Source organism: Macrotis lagotis, chromosome 8, assembly GCF_037893015.1.
Source record: "Macrotis lagotis isolate mMagLag1 chromosome 8, bilby.v1.9.chrom.fasta, whole genome shotgun sequence".
Lineage (NCBI taxonomy): Eukaryota > Metazoa > Chordata > Mammalia > Peramelemorphia > Peramelidae > Macrotis > Macrotis lagotis.
Genome location: NC_133665.1, coordinates 103,329,541 through 103,346,498, shown reverse-complemented (window position 1 = coordinate 103,346,498; position 16,958 = coordinate 103,329,541). Strand labels below are relative to the sequence as shown.

The 16,958-nt window shown below is 38.9% G+C and overlaps 1 protein-coding gene across 4 annotated transcripts in view; it reads right to left on the bottom strand.

Moving 5' to 3' along the window:
- The window catches only part of CCDC13 (coiled-coil domain containing 13), a 123,005-nt gene that overhangs the window by 94,144 nt on the left and 11,903 nt on the right, over positions 1-16,958 (bottom strand). For all 4 annotated transcript variants that reach the window (XM_074197845.1, XM_074197848.1, XM_074197846.1 and 1 more), the window contains exons 2-4: positions 15,762-15,988; positions 14,676-14,824; positions 2,958-3,100 (exon numbers count right to left, since the gene is read on the bottom strand). In XM_074197845.1, coding sequence (XP_074053946.1) covers positions 2,958-3,100; positions 14,676-14,824; positions 15,762-15,982 — 513 coding nt within the window. In that variant the 5' untranslated portion in view covers positions 15,983-15,988. The remainder of the gene's footprint in view (positions 1-2,957; positions 3,101-14,675; positions 14,825-15,761; positions 15,989-16,958) is intronic.

The window sequence follows — 16,958 nt, the reverse complement described above, 5'->3', positions numbered from 1 at the left end:
CTCTCTCTCTCTCTCTCTCTCTCTCTCTCTCTCTCTCTCTCTCTCTGACAATACATTCACCCTTCTGTCAGGTTTGCCAGGGCCTGACTGACTCTCTTAGAAAGGAACTAAAACTATTATGGAGAGAACTGGGTTCAAATCCTGAAATTCCCTACTCCACAGGGTAGTTATGAGATTCAAGGTTTAAATGCAAAGCATTACTTCAAAGTCAACCTATATTATTACAAGACATCAGAATCGTAGCCTGGCTATTACTATGAGCTGGAGGGCTGTGCTCTTCTTCAAAAACCTTACCCACAGGTTATGCCATTTTTGTATGTGAGTGGCTTGGCCACACCACTGATCTTTGCCAGGAAGCTTCATCAGCTCACTGCTTATAACTTTGCTGCTGACATAGTAAACCCAAACTCAAAAGCCTTCCCTGTAGGGTTACAATTTCAGTTATTCCATCCTTTTTAACAGGCCCTGTAGAATTTTACTTCTAAACTTCTATGCATGTTTCTACTAGATATACCCTTCTTTTCTTTCTGGTCCATAGTTTACCTCCCTGGTACTTATTGATACCTTACACCTGAATGATGCCTATGATGGTACTTGGGGGCTTAGAGTATCAAACAGACAGGGATCATGGAGTGTCAGACATCTCATTTATTTTAAAAGCAGGTCAGGTTGGGGCAGCTAGGTGGTGCAGTGGGATAGAGCACCAGTCCTGGAGTCAGGAGTACCTGAGTTCAAATCTGACACTTAATAATTAAGACACTTAATAATTACCTAGCTGTGTGACCTTGGACAAGTCACTTAACCCCATTGCCTCGGAAAAACTTAAAAACAAAACAAAAGCAAATAATCCTTCCTGTGTTTGAATTCTATGGACCATTCCTTCTGGATCCTCCTTTGTAATTTTCTTATGTAGACTTGGAATCATGATATCTTCTCTAAGGCTTCTTCAGGTCTTCATATAAGAACCCTGCCTGTTCCTGACCTCAGGTAAGAAAGGTAAAGATAGAGTTTGGACTATGCTGATTTCAGTTAGGTAGGATTTCAATCCTTCAAAAGCTCTCAGGCTTCATTATTATAGGTACAGAACACAGCCCCCTATAGAACATGACTTGCTGTGGCCAAAAAACATTTATCACCTCATAACCAGCTTTCTTGGTATGCATCTCCCTGCACTTGTCCTTAGATAAAAGAATATTTCAAAGAACCAGCACTTGAAGTTCTTCAGTTTGGAAGGACTTTTCATAATTTTCAATTTATTAACATATCCTTTGGGAACCTCAGATCTCCTTCCCCATCCTGATGAGACTTTGGAATAGGATTTAATAGAAGTCATGAAGTCATAATAGAAGTCATTCCACTTCTCTGAATGTAGTAGCTGCCATAAAGATTTTTTTTTTAATGAGTTTATGTTGAAACCTTTCTTCCTATACAGTGATTTGTCATGTGCCTACTATTCTTTCCTGAGCCTTCAAGTACATTTTCAAGCACCTTTAGCTTGGGACTTTGCAGGCCTTAAAGTAGGGTGCCTATCAGCAAGAATTACAGTATTGCCCATTTCACTTCTCTCCCCCTCCCCAAACCCATGCTCCTTATTATTGCCTGATAATACTCCTTATGTACAGATCTGGACATGTCATTTCTTTGCTCACAAATCTTCATCAGATCCCTAATGCCTATCAAGCAAAATTCAAACCTCTTTTCCTGGCATCCAAGGACCTTGAGAAGTCCTGCTTTTTCAGATTTATCTCAAATTACTTCCCTTCAAATTCTCTAAACTTCAACCAAACTAGACTACTTTCTACCAGTCCTTTTTCCTACAAGACTCAGTGATCTTTCACACCTCCATGCCTTTGTTCTATGATTAGAATTTTTTCCCCTTTTTGTTCATTTAATTCTTTTATTTGTGGTGGTGGTGGTGTTGAATCATATCTCACTCTTCATATAGTGTTTTATTAGCAAAAAATTAGCTCCTCCAGCTCATTTGACAGATGCAAAACAGAGGCAACCAGGGTTAAATAACTTGCCTGAAATCACACACTAGTAAAGTATCTGAGGCTGGATTTGAATTTCAGACCCAGAGCTCTACATTCACTGCTTCACCTAGAAGTCTGTTTAGTTCTTATCCATCCTTTAAACACAAAATGTCATCTCTTTTGGGAAGTTTTGCAAGGACTTTCTTGCTTTTCTCCTAATGTCCCCAGCACCTTAGGAGGGTGCCTGGAAAATAGTGGGTACTCAATAGAAGTTTGAACTTGAAGATTTTCCTGATTCTCTTCAAACTCCTTGCTAACAATCTCTGTCCTCAGATTTCACATAGTACTTTTTCTCTTTCTAATGCAATTTTCACTTGATATTATGTGGTTATCTGTTTTGGGATTTTTCTCTCTCTACTAGACTATGAGCTACTTGAGGAGAGGTGTGTGTGTGTGTGTGTGTGTGTATTTGCTTATTTAAATCTCCCCTGACTCTGAGCACAGAACTCAGCCCATAGTCAGTGTTTAATAAATTTGAATTTTAGGTAATTGAAGTAAACAAAATCCCAGAAATACACACAAGTCCAAATGGACTCAAGCATGTCCTGCCTGGCTCAACTCATTATCCTTAAGAGTAAGAGAAGATGATCCACTTGGATATGATTTGCTTATAATAAAAGGGTTTCATATTAGATTTTGAAGAGCAGATAAAATGAAAAATCCAAAAGGCACAGTAAAGTGAAATAGCAACCAAAAAATTACACTTGCATTTTCTGAAGCAAATTAGCAATTACAACAAACTGGCTTCTTATTTATCTTGTGTCATTATTCCTTTCCCATATCCTCTGTCAGGCTCCCTTGGTGGCTTGACCCCTAACCAGTTAATGTAGAGCAAACTAAAGAATAGCAAAGAAAACTTGAACTCAAACACAGAAAATCCTCCAGAATGATTGCAAGGGATGGGAAATGATCAAAACACCTCACTTCTCTTTCCAGATCTCGGACTCGGTTGGTCAGTTGTTTCACTTTGGTCTTTTCACTTTCTGTCTCAGCAGATAAGTCTCGATTCTTCTTTGACAACTCTACTATCTTGGTTGCGATGACATCTCCTGTTAAACTATTTGTCCCTGGATAAAATAAGAGATAAACGACAAAGCTAATGAAAATGTTGCCCTCTGAGACATCAAACCCTCTGGCATTTCTTGGTCTGAGTACTCTGTTGGCCTCTACAGTACATGGTAACTCCCAGAAGTGGGCAGAGGTCAGAGCTCACCTGGCATTTCTTTAAAAAAGCAACCAAGGGGCAGCTACGTGGCACAGTGGATAGAGCACCGGCCCTGGAGTCAGGAGGATCTGAGTTCAAATTTGGCCTCAGGCACTTAATAATTACCTAGCTGTGTGACCTTGGGCAAGTCACTTAACTCCATTGCCTTACAAAAACAAAAACAAAAAAAAACAGAAAAAGCATCCCTTCCCTAAAGACTCCTCATATATTAAGGATGGCAAAGAGTATTGTCTTCATTTTTTAGAGAATAAAATGACTTATACAACTAAGTCTTGGAGCCCAGACTCAAGTATAGTTTACCTCATTCTAAGTCTACTTTTTCCACCAAATGACTCACCACTGACTATATCTTACCAATGAAACCTATGAGTATTGCATCCTTTGAATGTAAAAGTGGCTCCTTTGGGATCCTACAGACTCACCTTTAAAATATAGAAATGGTCAGAGACAATGCTAGAAAATTCAGCGATCACTGTAGATGAGAAAATTGAATGCCAAAGACATAAAATTGTTTAGTTTACACAAATGGTCTGTGATAAGAGCCAACCTGAGACCCCACCTTTAGGAAGAACTTCAGTCATGCCAACCTCCCCTCAATCAGCCTGCACTCTGGCCAGCTGTTCCTACTTCTCCTTCTCTCCTGTGTGATATTTTCCCTGAATCATTCCAGGTTCCTAGCTATAGGTATTACCTCCCATATTAGAATGTAAGTTGCTTCCAGCTTGCTTGAATTTAGATCCTTAATGTAGGCACAGTGCCTCGCAAATATAGCAAGTTCTTCATCAATACTTTATCTAGTTAATAGCAGGGCCAGGACATGAACCTAAACCAATTGCTCTTAAATCCTGGGTACTTTCCTACAACCCAGCACCTGGGATGTCTAAAAATTTCCACTTGGGAAAGAAGTCTAACATAGTGGAGAAAACTGAACTGGAACTATTCAGTCCAAGGACTCTGCATTCAAATCCTCTGATTCTCACTCATTTACGGGGAAACCTCCAAAAGCAAGTGATGCTCAGTTTCTTCAGCCATATAACATAAGAAAGTTGGCCTAGGAGTCCTCCAAGATCACTTCCAATTGCAACATTAAGGAGATCCTGAGGTTTTGCAGGAGCTTTTTCTGGGTCCCTTTACAATTTCTGTACAGGCTGAGAGTGACACCTGGTGGAGGATGACAACACTCGAACTGAGCACAGACTGTAGAATTTAAGGGCCTTTTACATAGTCCTATAGATACCACCAGAGGTATGTCAAGGAGGTATGGGGAATATGAGGTCAACAGGAATATTATTCTATTGAACTATTCCAAAAGTAGTATTGTGTTTTTTTTGTTTTGTTTTGTTTTTATTTTTGCAAGGCAAATGGGGTTAAGTGACTTGCCCAAGGCCACACAGCTAGGTAATTATTAAGTGTCTGAGACCAGATTTGAACCCAGGTACTCCTGACTCCAGGGCCGGTGCTTTATCTACTACGCCACCTAGCCGCCCCCACTACACCACCTAGCCACCCCCAAAAGTAGTATTGTTTAAAAAAAAAACTAGAGGGGTGGCTAAGTGGCGCAGTGGATAAAGTACCGACCCTGGAGTCAGGAGTACCTGAGTTCAAATCCGACCTCAGACACTTAATTACCTAGCTGTGTGGTCTTGAGGAAGCCACTTAACCCCATTTTCCTTGCAAAAAAAAAACTAGAAAAAAGCAGCAAGGGTTGGGAAAAGGAGAGTTATTGAGCATCTAAAAAAACTGAAAGGGTTTCTTGTTGGCTCATTTTTCACTTAATTGTTGTCACTGATTTTTTTTCTGGCTCAGTAGGAAAAGGTTTTCATATCTAAACCTCATTCTTGTACTTTCAGTCAGTGGGAATTATTCTTTCAACTATCTTTCAGTGGGCTCAGGAAGCATCCATGGGGACCATGCCAAAGAATGTGCCTCAGAACTACCCTGGGAACTTTGAAGAATTCCAAGAGAAAAAGAACATACTTCAGTGGCCTGACAGTTATCCCTCTTTCCTTTTTCCAGCTGCAGATCATGTCAGAAGGATGCACTTGAGCCTCTGTGCAAGAGGGAAGAAGCAAGGGGCTACCCTTCTCTGGGAGGCCAGAGTGGTCAAAGAATATGTCCTGCCAGAGCAAGCCAGAGGCTGGATCTCAGAACCCTAACTTCTACTTCTGTTTTTTATTTCTTTGACATTATAGGTGACTAAGCATCCCTGGAGGCCACCTTATGACTCTAAAAAAGTCTAGAAGGCCTAGGTTCCTTGAACAAAGCTGACATCAGAGGGAAGGAGTCTATTACTAGACAGGCTTGCCAGAAGACAGGGTGGGGGAATAAATATGAGTGGACAGGTAAGAGCTATAGTGAAATATGAAGTGCCAATTAAGTAGTCCCATAAAATGCTTTGTTTTCAAGGTTTTAAGTTTCTTCCTCCTGGGATAATATACCAGTACAGAGGACTTGTGTAAAGTATCACATGTGTAGAACTATGAGAAATTATAATTTAGCTGGATTCCAAAGTATGGGAGAAGAGGGAAAGCAAAATGAAGCTAGAAATGCAATTGTGGGGCTGGTTGTTGAAGGTCTTCAAAGTTTGTTGTGATTTGGGGGGGGGGGTTGTTTGTTTTTTTAAGAACATCTATTTAACAGCATAGTGATAGAATACTGGCCCTAGAATCAGGAGGACCTGAGTTCAAATTCAACCTCAAACACTTAACATTTACTTAATTATATGACCTTGGGCAAGTCATTTAACTCTATTGCCTTGCAAAAACCAAAAAAAAAAAAAGAAAAGAAAATCTATTTATCCTAGAGACAATAAAAAAGTTATTGGACTTAACTAAGCAGGTATCAGATCCACAATTAAAGAAATCAGTGTGGCAACAGATTAGATAGATGGGAGTGAAGAGAGACTTGAGACAGGAAAACTAATTAATTAAGGCTGTTGAATTTACCCAAGTGAGAAGTGAAAGATGGTAGCTATGTGAGCTGAGAGAGAAACTGGAAAAGTGAGGTGAGACAATGAGTTGAGCAAAATGTAGATAGACAGACAAACAGACAGATAAGTAGGTAGATAGATGTAAGATGGAAAATCAGACAGACAGACAGGTAATCCAATATAAATATTTGTTATCTGCCAGACACTGAAGCTTACATTCTGATAGGGAGAAGAAGAGATCTTTACAAAGGGACCTGGCAGCTGGGGGGGGGGGGGGGGGACAAACTGGAGGGAGAGCCAGAAGTGGAAAGAGAGTGATATGGCTGGGTTTTCTTATGACATCAGTTCCAGGCAAGGATTCACCTTCGCTGAATTGGATTCATGGTAGAATTGTACCTCAGCGGGGTCAGGTGATCAGAGCAGAGGTGGAGCAGAGAGGCTAAAAGGATGGTCTATTTGACAAAAACAAAATGAGTTTGGGGTTTGTGTTTAAGCAGTCTTGGATATCTAACTTGAAATATCCAAGAGGTAATGTATAATGTGAGGCTAAATATATAGCTTTGACTTGTGTGTGGAGAGGTGATAATTAAACCCATGGAAAATGATAAGGTCACAGGGACAGACAGTATAGAGGTGACCCTAGACAGAGTTTTAGGATATACATAGAATATGGATAGGAGGGGGAGAACCAGAAGCCAGAAGTTTATGAAAGCCCAGAAAGATGAGACTATCCTGGAAGGAAGGTTAGTCAGCACTATCAAATGCACCAGATGGGGGAGATCTGGTCAAGAGATTGTGAGTAACTTTGATATAAGATGTAAGATTTGAGTAACTCTGAATGGAACAATTTCAGGGAATCACAAGGAGTGAGAGGAAAAGAAAGGGAGGGAGGGAAGGTGCATAATAATTTTTTCTAGGAAATATTTAAAACAGTAATTTAAAGGATTGGTAGGATCTAGTGAATTTTGCTTTTTGTTTAACATGGGGGAGCATATTTGGGGTAGTAGGGAAGGAACCAAGGAGATATTGAAGATTAGAGGAGGAATCCTAGATTACAATCTGCTGGGCAACTTGGAAGTGGGATGGGGTTCAAAGGCACATAGAGTTTGGTCTTCATAAGGAGAAGAGCCATCTCATCATCATGCAGTGGGAAAAGTGAGAAGAGAATAATGTCAAGGAGTTTTGAGGAAAAGCAAAGGGGAGAAGATGAAGCTCATACTGAATGGAGACAATCTTTGAAGAAAAATAAGGGATGAGGTCCTCCACTAAGAAAGAGAGGAGAGAGGAGGCCTTGAAGAAAGAGGAGAAGAAATGGAACAGCCTCTGAGGAGAGTGAGAAAGGAAATAAGTTATGATTTATGATGAATAAAAGCATTGCCTGGTTAGCATGGTGATAGATATAGAGTCTATATCACATTGCTTTCTCTCCGGGGGAGGGGGAAGGAAGAGAGAAGGGGGGGAATGTGAAAAAAAAAAAGACTGTTGAAAACTACCATTTCACGAGGTTAGAAAAATAAATAAACACAAACAAAAAAGCATTGCTTTTTTTCATTGAGGGTCCAGTTGAAGTTAGATAGCATTAATAATTAAAACACATAAGGGGCAGTTAGGTGGTGCAATGGATAGAGCACCAGCTCTGGAGTGAAAAGGACCTGAGTTCAAATCTGACCTCAGATATTTAATAATTTTCTAGTTGTGTGACCTTGGGCAAGTCACTTAACCACATTGCCTTGCAAAAAAAAATAATAATATATGACATGCCCAGTTAGCAAGGTTACAAGGTTATAAGACATCTCCAGCTCCATTTAGCAGCTTGAGAAGCCAATGGTAAGAGTCATCCAAAGCTGAGGTTTGACAAAGATAAGCATCAATGGGATAAGATGGTGAGGGATTCTAAAGGAAAGGATAATTCCATATTTGCTAACTATAGAGCCAACATTGGAAAAGAAGGAAAGTGGAGTCATAACAGAGATACTGACCAAGAAAATACTAAGTTCAGGGAGGAGGGATGGAGGTTATAATGATCAGGAAAAGAATAGATTTAAGGAGAGTAAGGCCTTGAAACAGATGGAATTATATATAGATATAGATATATAGATATATATAGATATAGATATAGATAGAGAGAGAGAGAGTCAGAAAGAATAACAGAGCATTTTTTTAGTAAAGTGGAACACTTGTGAGTAATGGTGAGACAGACCCAGTATGTAACCATCCCAATCAGTGGCTGAGATGGAGTAAAAGAATAGAGCATGGAATTTAAGAAGACTCAGGAATTGGGAAGTGAGAAATCTGAGAGAGCATCAATAAGGATGCTGAAGCTTCCAAGTATAAGGAGAGGAAATGAGGAGAAGAGGAAGATGGTGAGTCAGTCACTAGACAACTTGAGAAAGGAAGGAAGAACTATGTGGGGGCAATATACAACAGCTACATGATCTCAATTAAGTGGAAAATTTTAATTTTGTGAACTTCAAAGAAATTGATGAGTGATAAGGGGAAAGGGAGAGTCTGAAAGTGGTGGAGTATGAAAGAAAGAAGCTTGTGGTGTGATGAGAAGCTTGTTTACTATGGAGAGGGAATTCCAGAGGCAGGATTGGAATGGGAGAAGAAAAGGTAGATTGGATATAGTTTTCCTCCAAAGTGTGGGTGTTGACTGAGTAACATAGGAGAAACAGGTCATAGAAAATTGTTAGGGATAATAATGCTCAGTAGTAGCAGATGAATAATAAAGTTTACAGTCTCCCAGAGCTGTCAAACTTTAGGCATTCTTTACAGTTCCTCCTATGGGGAGAAGGGGAGGGGAAGATAAGGAGAGAGAGGCTAGCAGTTAGGGCCTGCTACAAGTTATGTCCCCACAAGGGAGAAAACACTGGGGGGCTGGATGTCAGTCTCCAACAAGCTGCTTCTCCTCCTCCTCCTCCTCCTACAGAACTGGGGAAAGAGGAGGAGAGAAGAGGTGTTGCCAAATTGGTAGCAGAAGATCATCCATCCATCACACCCAACTAGATCCAGCTTCTTGATGTACAAGTTTGGTTATGTCACTCATTTAAGACCTTTCTATTTTGATTTCCCTTCTATGTACTATGTGCTCCAGAAAAACTGAGCTGCTGGACCCTCTTGTACTCTCCTGCCATCATACCTTTAAAGCTCATGCATTTCAAGTTCTCTATTTCCCTTCCGCCTTTTGAATTCCTACATATTTTTAAAAGTCAAACTCAAATGGCATCTGCTCCAGGAAGCCTTCCCTGATCCCCAATAGAAATAACATTCTCCTCCAGCCTCAACTACCAAAGGCTGGTACACAATGTTTTTCTTAAAACTGTGTGCATGTGTTTATCCCATTTCTGGATTGTGAAATCCCTGTGTTGCTTAGCTAAACTTTCTATCTCCTCCAGTAAGGAGAATAGAACTCAGTTCATAGCAGAGAATTAAACTGTTGGGTTTAATTATCTTTGCAGTGATGAGGGTTCCTTTTGAATTGGGAAGTGAGGAATCTAACTTGGGTAAAGTTGGGGCAGCTAGGTGGTTCAGTGGATAGATCACTGGCCCCGGAGTCAGGAAAAATTAATCTCTCCCTTCCGTTCCTTGCCTGACTGAAGAAAGAACAGCCCAGTTAGAGCATTGAGAATGTCCAGCAAAGGATGCCATTGATTATTTCAACCACGTTGCTCTTGCTGACTGACCCTCGGCCCTGCTGCTCAGCAGCACATCCAGTCCATGGCCACAATCATCAGTCATTGCAAAGTATCTGTCTGGGTTGATCCTAGCTTTGATGAAGGTGCTAACTGATGAAGAGTGATCTCAGTTTGTCTTCTGGGTGGCCTGTGCCATGAGTTCCTTCCACCTAAATATACTATATGAGTGGATGGAAATTTTCTGAATAGCCATGTTATATTTCAAGGTTTCTTTTCAAGGGTTCTTTTGACTGAATTAACAATAACAGCTCTCAACTATATGACATTTTTAAGGTTTGTAAGTTTTTCTCACAATAACACCATGAGGAAGATAGCACAAGACAAGAACAATGAGGATATAAAATATTGCATTACTAATAAAACCAATGCTGCCAAAATTAGAAGGAAAACAGAAAGCTGGGGAACAATTTTCACAGTTAGGGGTTCTGAAAAAGGTCTCAATTTTTTTTTTGCTGTTTTTGCAAGGCAGTGTGGTTAAGTGACTTATCCAAAGTCACATAGCTAGGTAATTATTGAGTACCTGAGGCTGGATTTGAACTCAAATTGTCTGACTCCAGGGCCAGTGTTCCACCTAGCTGTCCCAAAGGCTTCATTTCTAAAATATATAGAGAATTGCATCAAATTTATAAGGTAATAAGTCATTCCTCAATTGATAAATGGTCAAAGGATATGAACAAACATTTTCAAATGAAAAAATTAAAATTTTATATATAATCATAGAAAAAATGCTCCAAATCATTACTGATTAGAGAAGTGCAAATTAAAACAATTCTGAGGTATCACCTCACACCTATCAGATGGGCTGGGATGACAAAAAAGGAAAATGATCAATGTTGGAGAGGTTGTGGGAGGAGCGGGCCTATATCCAAAGAAATCATAGTCCTACATGTTCCAAAATATTCATAGTAGCTCTTTTTGTAGTGGTAAAGAACTGGAGATTGAGGGAATGTCTATCAATTGGGGAATGTCTGAACATGTTAAGGTATATATGAATGATATGAAGAACTATTGTTCTATAAGAAACCATAAATGGTCAGACTCTAGAGAAGTCTACTAAGGGAAAGGAGCAGAACCAAGAGAACAATGTATACATTAACAACATTGTAAGTTGATCAACCTTGATGGAAGCAGCTCCTCTCAGCAGGTCAGGGAGCTAGGACAATCCTAGGAGACTGGCTATGAACAATGCTATCCACATCCAGAAGAAAAAAAACAAAACAACATAAAAAAAACTTTCAGAATCTAAATGAACACTACATTCATTTTTTAAAAAGTTCTCTTATACAACATGGAGGTGATGATCAACCTTGATAGATTTGCTCATCCCTTCAGTGCAACAACCAGAGACAATTTTGGACTATCTGCAATGGAGAATACCATCAGTAGCCAAAGAAAGAGTTTGAACAAAGACCAAAGACTATTACCTTTAGTTTAGAAAAAAAAAAAAAACAAACGTTCTCATATTATGTAATTTTGCTATCTCTTATATTGTTTCTTCTTTAAGGATATAATTTCTCTCTCATCACATTCAACTGAGATCAATATATACCATGGAAACAATGTAAAGATTAACAGAATGCCTTCTGTAGGGGGTGGAGGGAAGGGAAGCAAGAATAGAGGAAAAATTGTAAAACTCAAAATAAATAAAATCTTTCTTTAAAAAATTTCTCGGGGCGGCTAGGTGGCATAGTAGATAAAGCACAGACCTTGGAGTCAGGAGTACCTGGGCTCAAATCTGGTCTCAGACACTTAATAATTACTTAGCTGTGTGGCCTTGGGCAAGCCGCTTAACCCCATTTGTCTTGCAAAAATCCTAAAAAAAAAAAAAAAAATTCTCTCATAAATTTCCTATCTCATGGTTTTCTTTCTTTTCCTTTAATCGTAATTCCACATACCAAAAATAACTAATCTGTAAACATGTTAAACACAAATATATAATATTCATCTGTTTGCTGCTGAGGGGAGGAGGGGAGGAGGGGAGGAAGAGAGGATGAAAGGAGGGAGCAGCTAGGAGGTACAGTGTAAAGCACTGGTCCTAGAGTCAGGAGAACCTGAGTCCAAATCTGCCCTCAGACAATAATTACATAGCTGTGTGACCTTGGGCAAGTCACTTAACCCCATTGTCTTGTCAAAAAAAAAAAGAAAGGGAAGGTAGAAGGAAATTACATAACTTAAAAATATACATATGCATGTGGATGAATATTGAAAAACCTTACATGTAATTGAAAAATCAATTGAAAAAAATAAAATGTTGCATTACTCACCCATAAGCATATAACAGTTAAGTATTAGAAGAAGGATTTGATTTCAAGGTTGCTTGACTCCAGAAGCAACACACCACATCATATCACACTGCCTCCCTTACAAGGACCCAAGTGTCAGGAAATACTCTAAATAAATATCTCTTCAATCTACATTTACACATTAGTTCATTGATACCTTCATTCAGTTTGGTCATATCCTTCAGAAGAAATGTTGGATAAGCAAATCACTCCAAGAGATCAGTCATGGTTGGGCAGGCTGAACCTTGACCTCAACATAGTGACACCATTTTGGTCCTCTCCAAGCACAAAAGACAACAACCAACCATCATACCCTTACTTGGATAGGGTACAAACTGTCTAAAAATTTATACTTAGACAGCACTGCGATAATTTTTTTCTATTTTCAGATTTGTTTTGGGACCTTGAAGCATAAACCTTAAAACCTGAATGTCTCTCACATGATTCCTCTATCAAATTACATGAATGTCATTGAGGTTTCTTAAAATATATCAAAACATTGAAACCCCTTAGAGACTTTCTAAACCATATATTGCAATCATTATATACTCTCCTGCTTTACATTTGGCCATTCTTTTAGACTACACAGAAACTGTTCTTTCTTCCCCCCCCCCCCACCAATGGGATTTCTCTCCTCTTCCCCTTCATAGATACTCTGTTATTGGCTTCAATGCTAACCCTCTATTCCTGTTTCTCATTTTACCCTAGATATAGTCTAGGATAAAGTTACCACTGATCCAAGAGGCTGAGATTTTTATAATCTTATCTAGCCAAAGAAGTTGATGATGGTGTTTTTGTTCTTTGTTCTTGAAGAAGATATCCTGATTTCTCTCTCATCACATTCAACTTAGGTCAATGTATACCAAGGAAACAATGTAAAGACTAATAGACTGACTTCTGTGGGGGGTAGGGGGAGGGAGGTTAGGTTAGGGGAAAAATTGTGAAACTCAAAATAAATAATTTTTTTTTAAAAAAAAGAAGATATCAGGTAAGTGATACCATGACAAACACATGACCAGAATTTGTGCGAGGAGGGTGCTGTCTCACTTTCTCCTCTAGAAAGGTCCAGTGGCCAGTGGGTCCAGTAGCCAGATATGGATCAGAAGAACTGGAGATGGCCCTGGAAGCCAGGCAATCAGGATTAAGTGACTTGCCCAAGGTAACACATAAGGGAACAAGGTTTCAAGTAAATATCAAGTATCTGAAACTGGATTTGACTTAGTTCCTCCTGGCTCCAGGTTTGGTGCTCTATCCACTGCACCATCTAGCCAGCCCTAAGAGGCTATAAACTATAACTAAAGAGGTACTGTAGACAGAAACAGCTCTACAATCTGGGAAGAAACTGAGGAAATAGGCAAATGAGAGAAAGAGGAGGACAAAGCTGTGGATCTTGAAACCATCCAGCCTTCCCATATTTTCTAGAATATTATAGTTAGAAGATCCTTTAGAATAGCAAACATTGAATTTCATCCTTAGAAATCATCTAGAACAGATTTCTCATTCTTTAGATGAGGAAATTGAGGCTAAAGGATGGGAAGTGATTTCTTCAAGGTCATGAAATAAGTAAGATAATCAACTAGTAAGTAGGTCTTCCGACTCAGAACCCAACCTTCTTTTCACTCTACTATACTTCCTAATTCCCTTTCAGGAATCAGCTGAAAGGATTTACTGAGCAGCATTTGGAAAACTTATCTGGTCTCTCTCTGAGTTTCAGTTCCCTTGTCTGTAAAATAAAGGAGTTGGACTAAATGACTGCTGAAGTCCTTTCCAGCACTAAGATCCTTTGTCCTTTAAGGCTCTACAATGCCAAGGAAACACTGGGGCAAACCCTTTTTTGCCTCATTTACTCAGTTTCTTCCTAGACTTTAGAGCTGTTTCTATCTACTGTACCTCTATAGTTCTGCCCTGGAGGAAATGCAGAACTTTTCGAAGTTACTGTTGAATCCTCCAGCCCAACAACCTGGGGAACTCGCCCCCACACAAAGTTTTAAGAGTCAGCATAGTCCCCACATCTCCTGCAATAGCCCTTTTCTAGACTATGAGATTTATAATCTATTTATAGCTTTCCATTAATAATCACAATTTTTGTCTGAAATGGTGACATCTCAAGTTATCACACAACTCCATCTGACCCCATTATTGCAATCTATTTCATTCTCTCTGTCTCTCTGTCTCACACACACACACACACACACACACACACACAAAAACACTCATAGGCCAATACACAGTATATATATATGTGTGTATATATATATAATATATATATATATATATATACGCTCTCTAGTAAAGAATTTTGAGCTGGGTATCAGGAGGTAGGGTAGGGTCCTAATCCTGGCTCTATGACCACCACTGAGCTATATGGCCCTCGTGGCATACCTGCAGCAAGTTTCATTAGTACTAGAAGGAACCATGGAAACAGATCATCTGGTACAATTTCTTCAAATCCTAGTTGAAGAAAGAGTCCCAGAGAAGTTGAGTGATTTTTCCCAAGTTCTACAACCCTACCTGTAAAAGCCCATCGGTCTTCCTCTATTTTTTTTTTGAGGTGCTTTATTTCAAAGTCCTTTTCCTTCACCAGTTTATACAATCTTCCATTTTCATCTACAATTTCTCTGAGTTGTTCATGGAGTTGTTCAATCTCTTCTTCAAGCAACCTACAAATCAAACCAATCATTATTTCCTTTGAAATTTCCTCCACTAAGATTCCCCTTCAATGAATCCCCACAAAGTGGAAAGGACCCTGTATTCTCAAAAAATTATCTCCAAATTACACAAAGTTCCTTTCAATTTGTAAAGGTTCCAGAAAATCTGGGTGTCTATCACCTGAGGCCCAGTCTCATTAAGCTCAGAGGAGCTCACCACTAGGGGGTTGATCAGAGGGTAATAAATGAATGCTTTTATTCATAACACTATAGTTAGAAGACATGGAGGGAGCACCCATACCAAGGAGATCACTGATCCCTCAAGTATTAATGAATGCAATGAGTCCTTTAGAGACATTTAGGAAAAATGACAAGGATAGAGATCCTTCTGTGGTTATAAAAATCAATCCCAGTGTACCAAGAAAACAAAAAAGAATCTCCATTGACCTTTATTTAGAAACCAGGATTTACTCATGATGGGTATGGTTATATCCTGGAAAGACTGACACAAAAAGAGCAAAGGGCAAAAGAGAAAATGACAGAGCTTAAAAGATGTCTCATAAACATATCATCATATTAAAATCAATCAGCTCCTGGGAAATTCCACCAACATTATGCTGAATGTATTTCTTTAATGCAAAATACTCTCTTCTTTCCACAGAGGAAAACAAGTGAATAAACAAAATCATAATGAGTATTCATTTCAATTTGACTCTAAATGCTACACAAATACATTTGTATAAAATTATGTAAACAGAGCATAGGCCTTCAATCAAATGTTCCAAACACTAAAAGCAAATACTACATTGAAATCAGTCTCTTGTACTTAAGAAAAAAATCTAAATATCATGATTTTTGAACCAATATCATTTATCATTTCTCTTATTCTCTCTTCCCTAACTCCATACTTCTCCTAGTGGAAATTTGCTGGGCACATGTGTCCATTTACCTTTGACTGAAGGTATCCTTGGCTGGCTGCCCACCCTCTCGAAGAGAGTTCAGTTCATTCTGAATACCAAATGTTACCTTCAGGTCACTTCTACCTCCTTTGATGTTCATACGTTTTTCCCTTTTTTTCTCCAGCTGTCTTTGTAACCTCTTGTGCTGCTGTTCCTGGAGAGCCTTAAACTGAAGTCGTAAATTCTCATGCATCCCTTCCTCAGATTCCATTTTGTGCTAAAAATAATAACCAGAAAGTTGATTAATAAGAGGATCAAAAGATTTAGGTGATATTTTCTGAAAACTTCTTTAATGGATTATTAAAGATTTAATTTTATATTTTCTTTAGTTTAAAAATTTTAGTTTCTCTACATTCTCTCCATTCCACCTCCATCTAAGAAGAAAGGATAAAATCCTTTATACATAGCAAAATAAAACAAATGGCTGAATTGGCCATGTCTCATTCTGTCCCCTAAGCTGATTAGGTCCTGCGGGGTGGCCATGTTTCATCATGCATACCCTGGAAATATGGTTAGTCATTGTGTTGGTCAGAGTTCTTAAGTCTTTCAAAGTTGTCTTTACAATGTTGTAGTTGTCTAATTTTTTCTCCAGGTTTTGACCATTTCACACAAATCTTTCCAGGTTTCTTTGAAACCCATAGTCTAGATGGTACAGTAGAGACTCCTGGGTCTGGAGTAAGAAAAATCTGAGTTCAAATTCAGCCTGAGACACACATTAGCTGTGTGTCCTTGTGCAGGTCACTTAACTTCTCTTGTCTCAATTTTTAAACAAGGCTTTGTTTAAAAGAGTAGTAATGAGATTCAAATGAGATAATAATGGTTAAAGTGCTTAGCGCCCTACCTAGTACATACAAGCTATATGAATTAAACCATCCATTTTTCTCATTTCTTATTACACAATGACACTATCATTCGTGTCATAATTTATTCAACTATTCCCCAGTGGATGGGCTTCCATCCCTTAGTTTCCAGTTCTTTGTTGCTATAAAAAGAGATATTATAAATAGTTTTGTACTTGCAGGTCATCTTCTTTGCTATCTTTGATTTCTTTGGAGCCTAGACCTAGTATTGGTATCTATAGCTGGATCAACAGATATGTAGAGTTTAGTAACTTTTGCAGTATAGCCTGGAACTATCTAATTCACAGCTCCACAAAGAGGGAATGTGACTGCTTTCACAGATAGCCT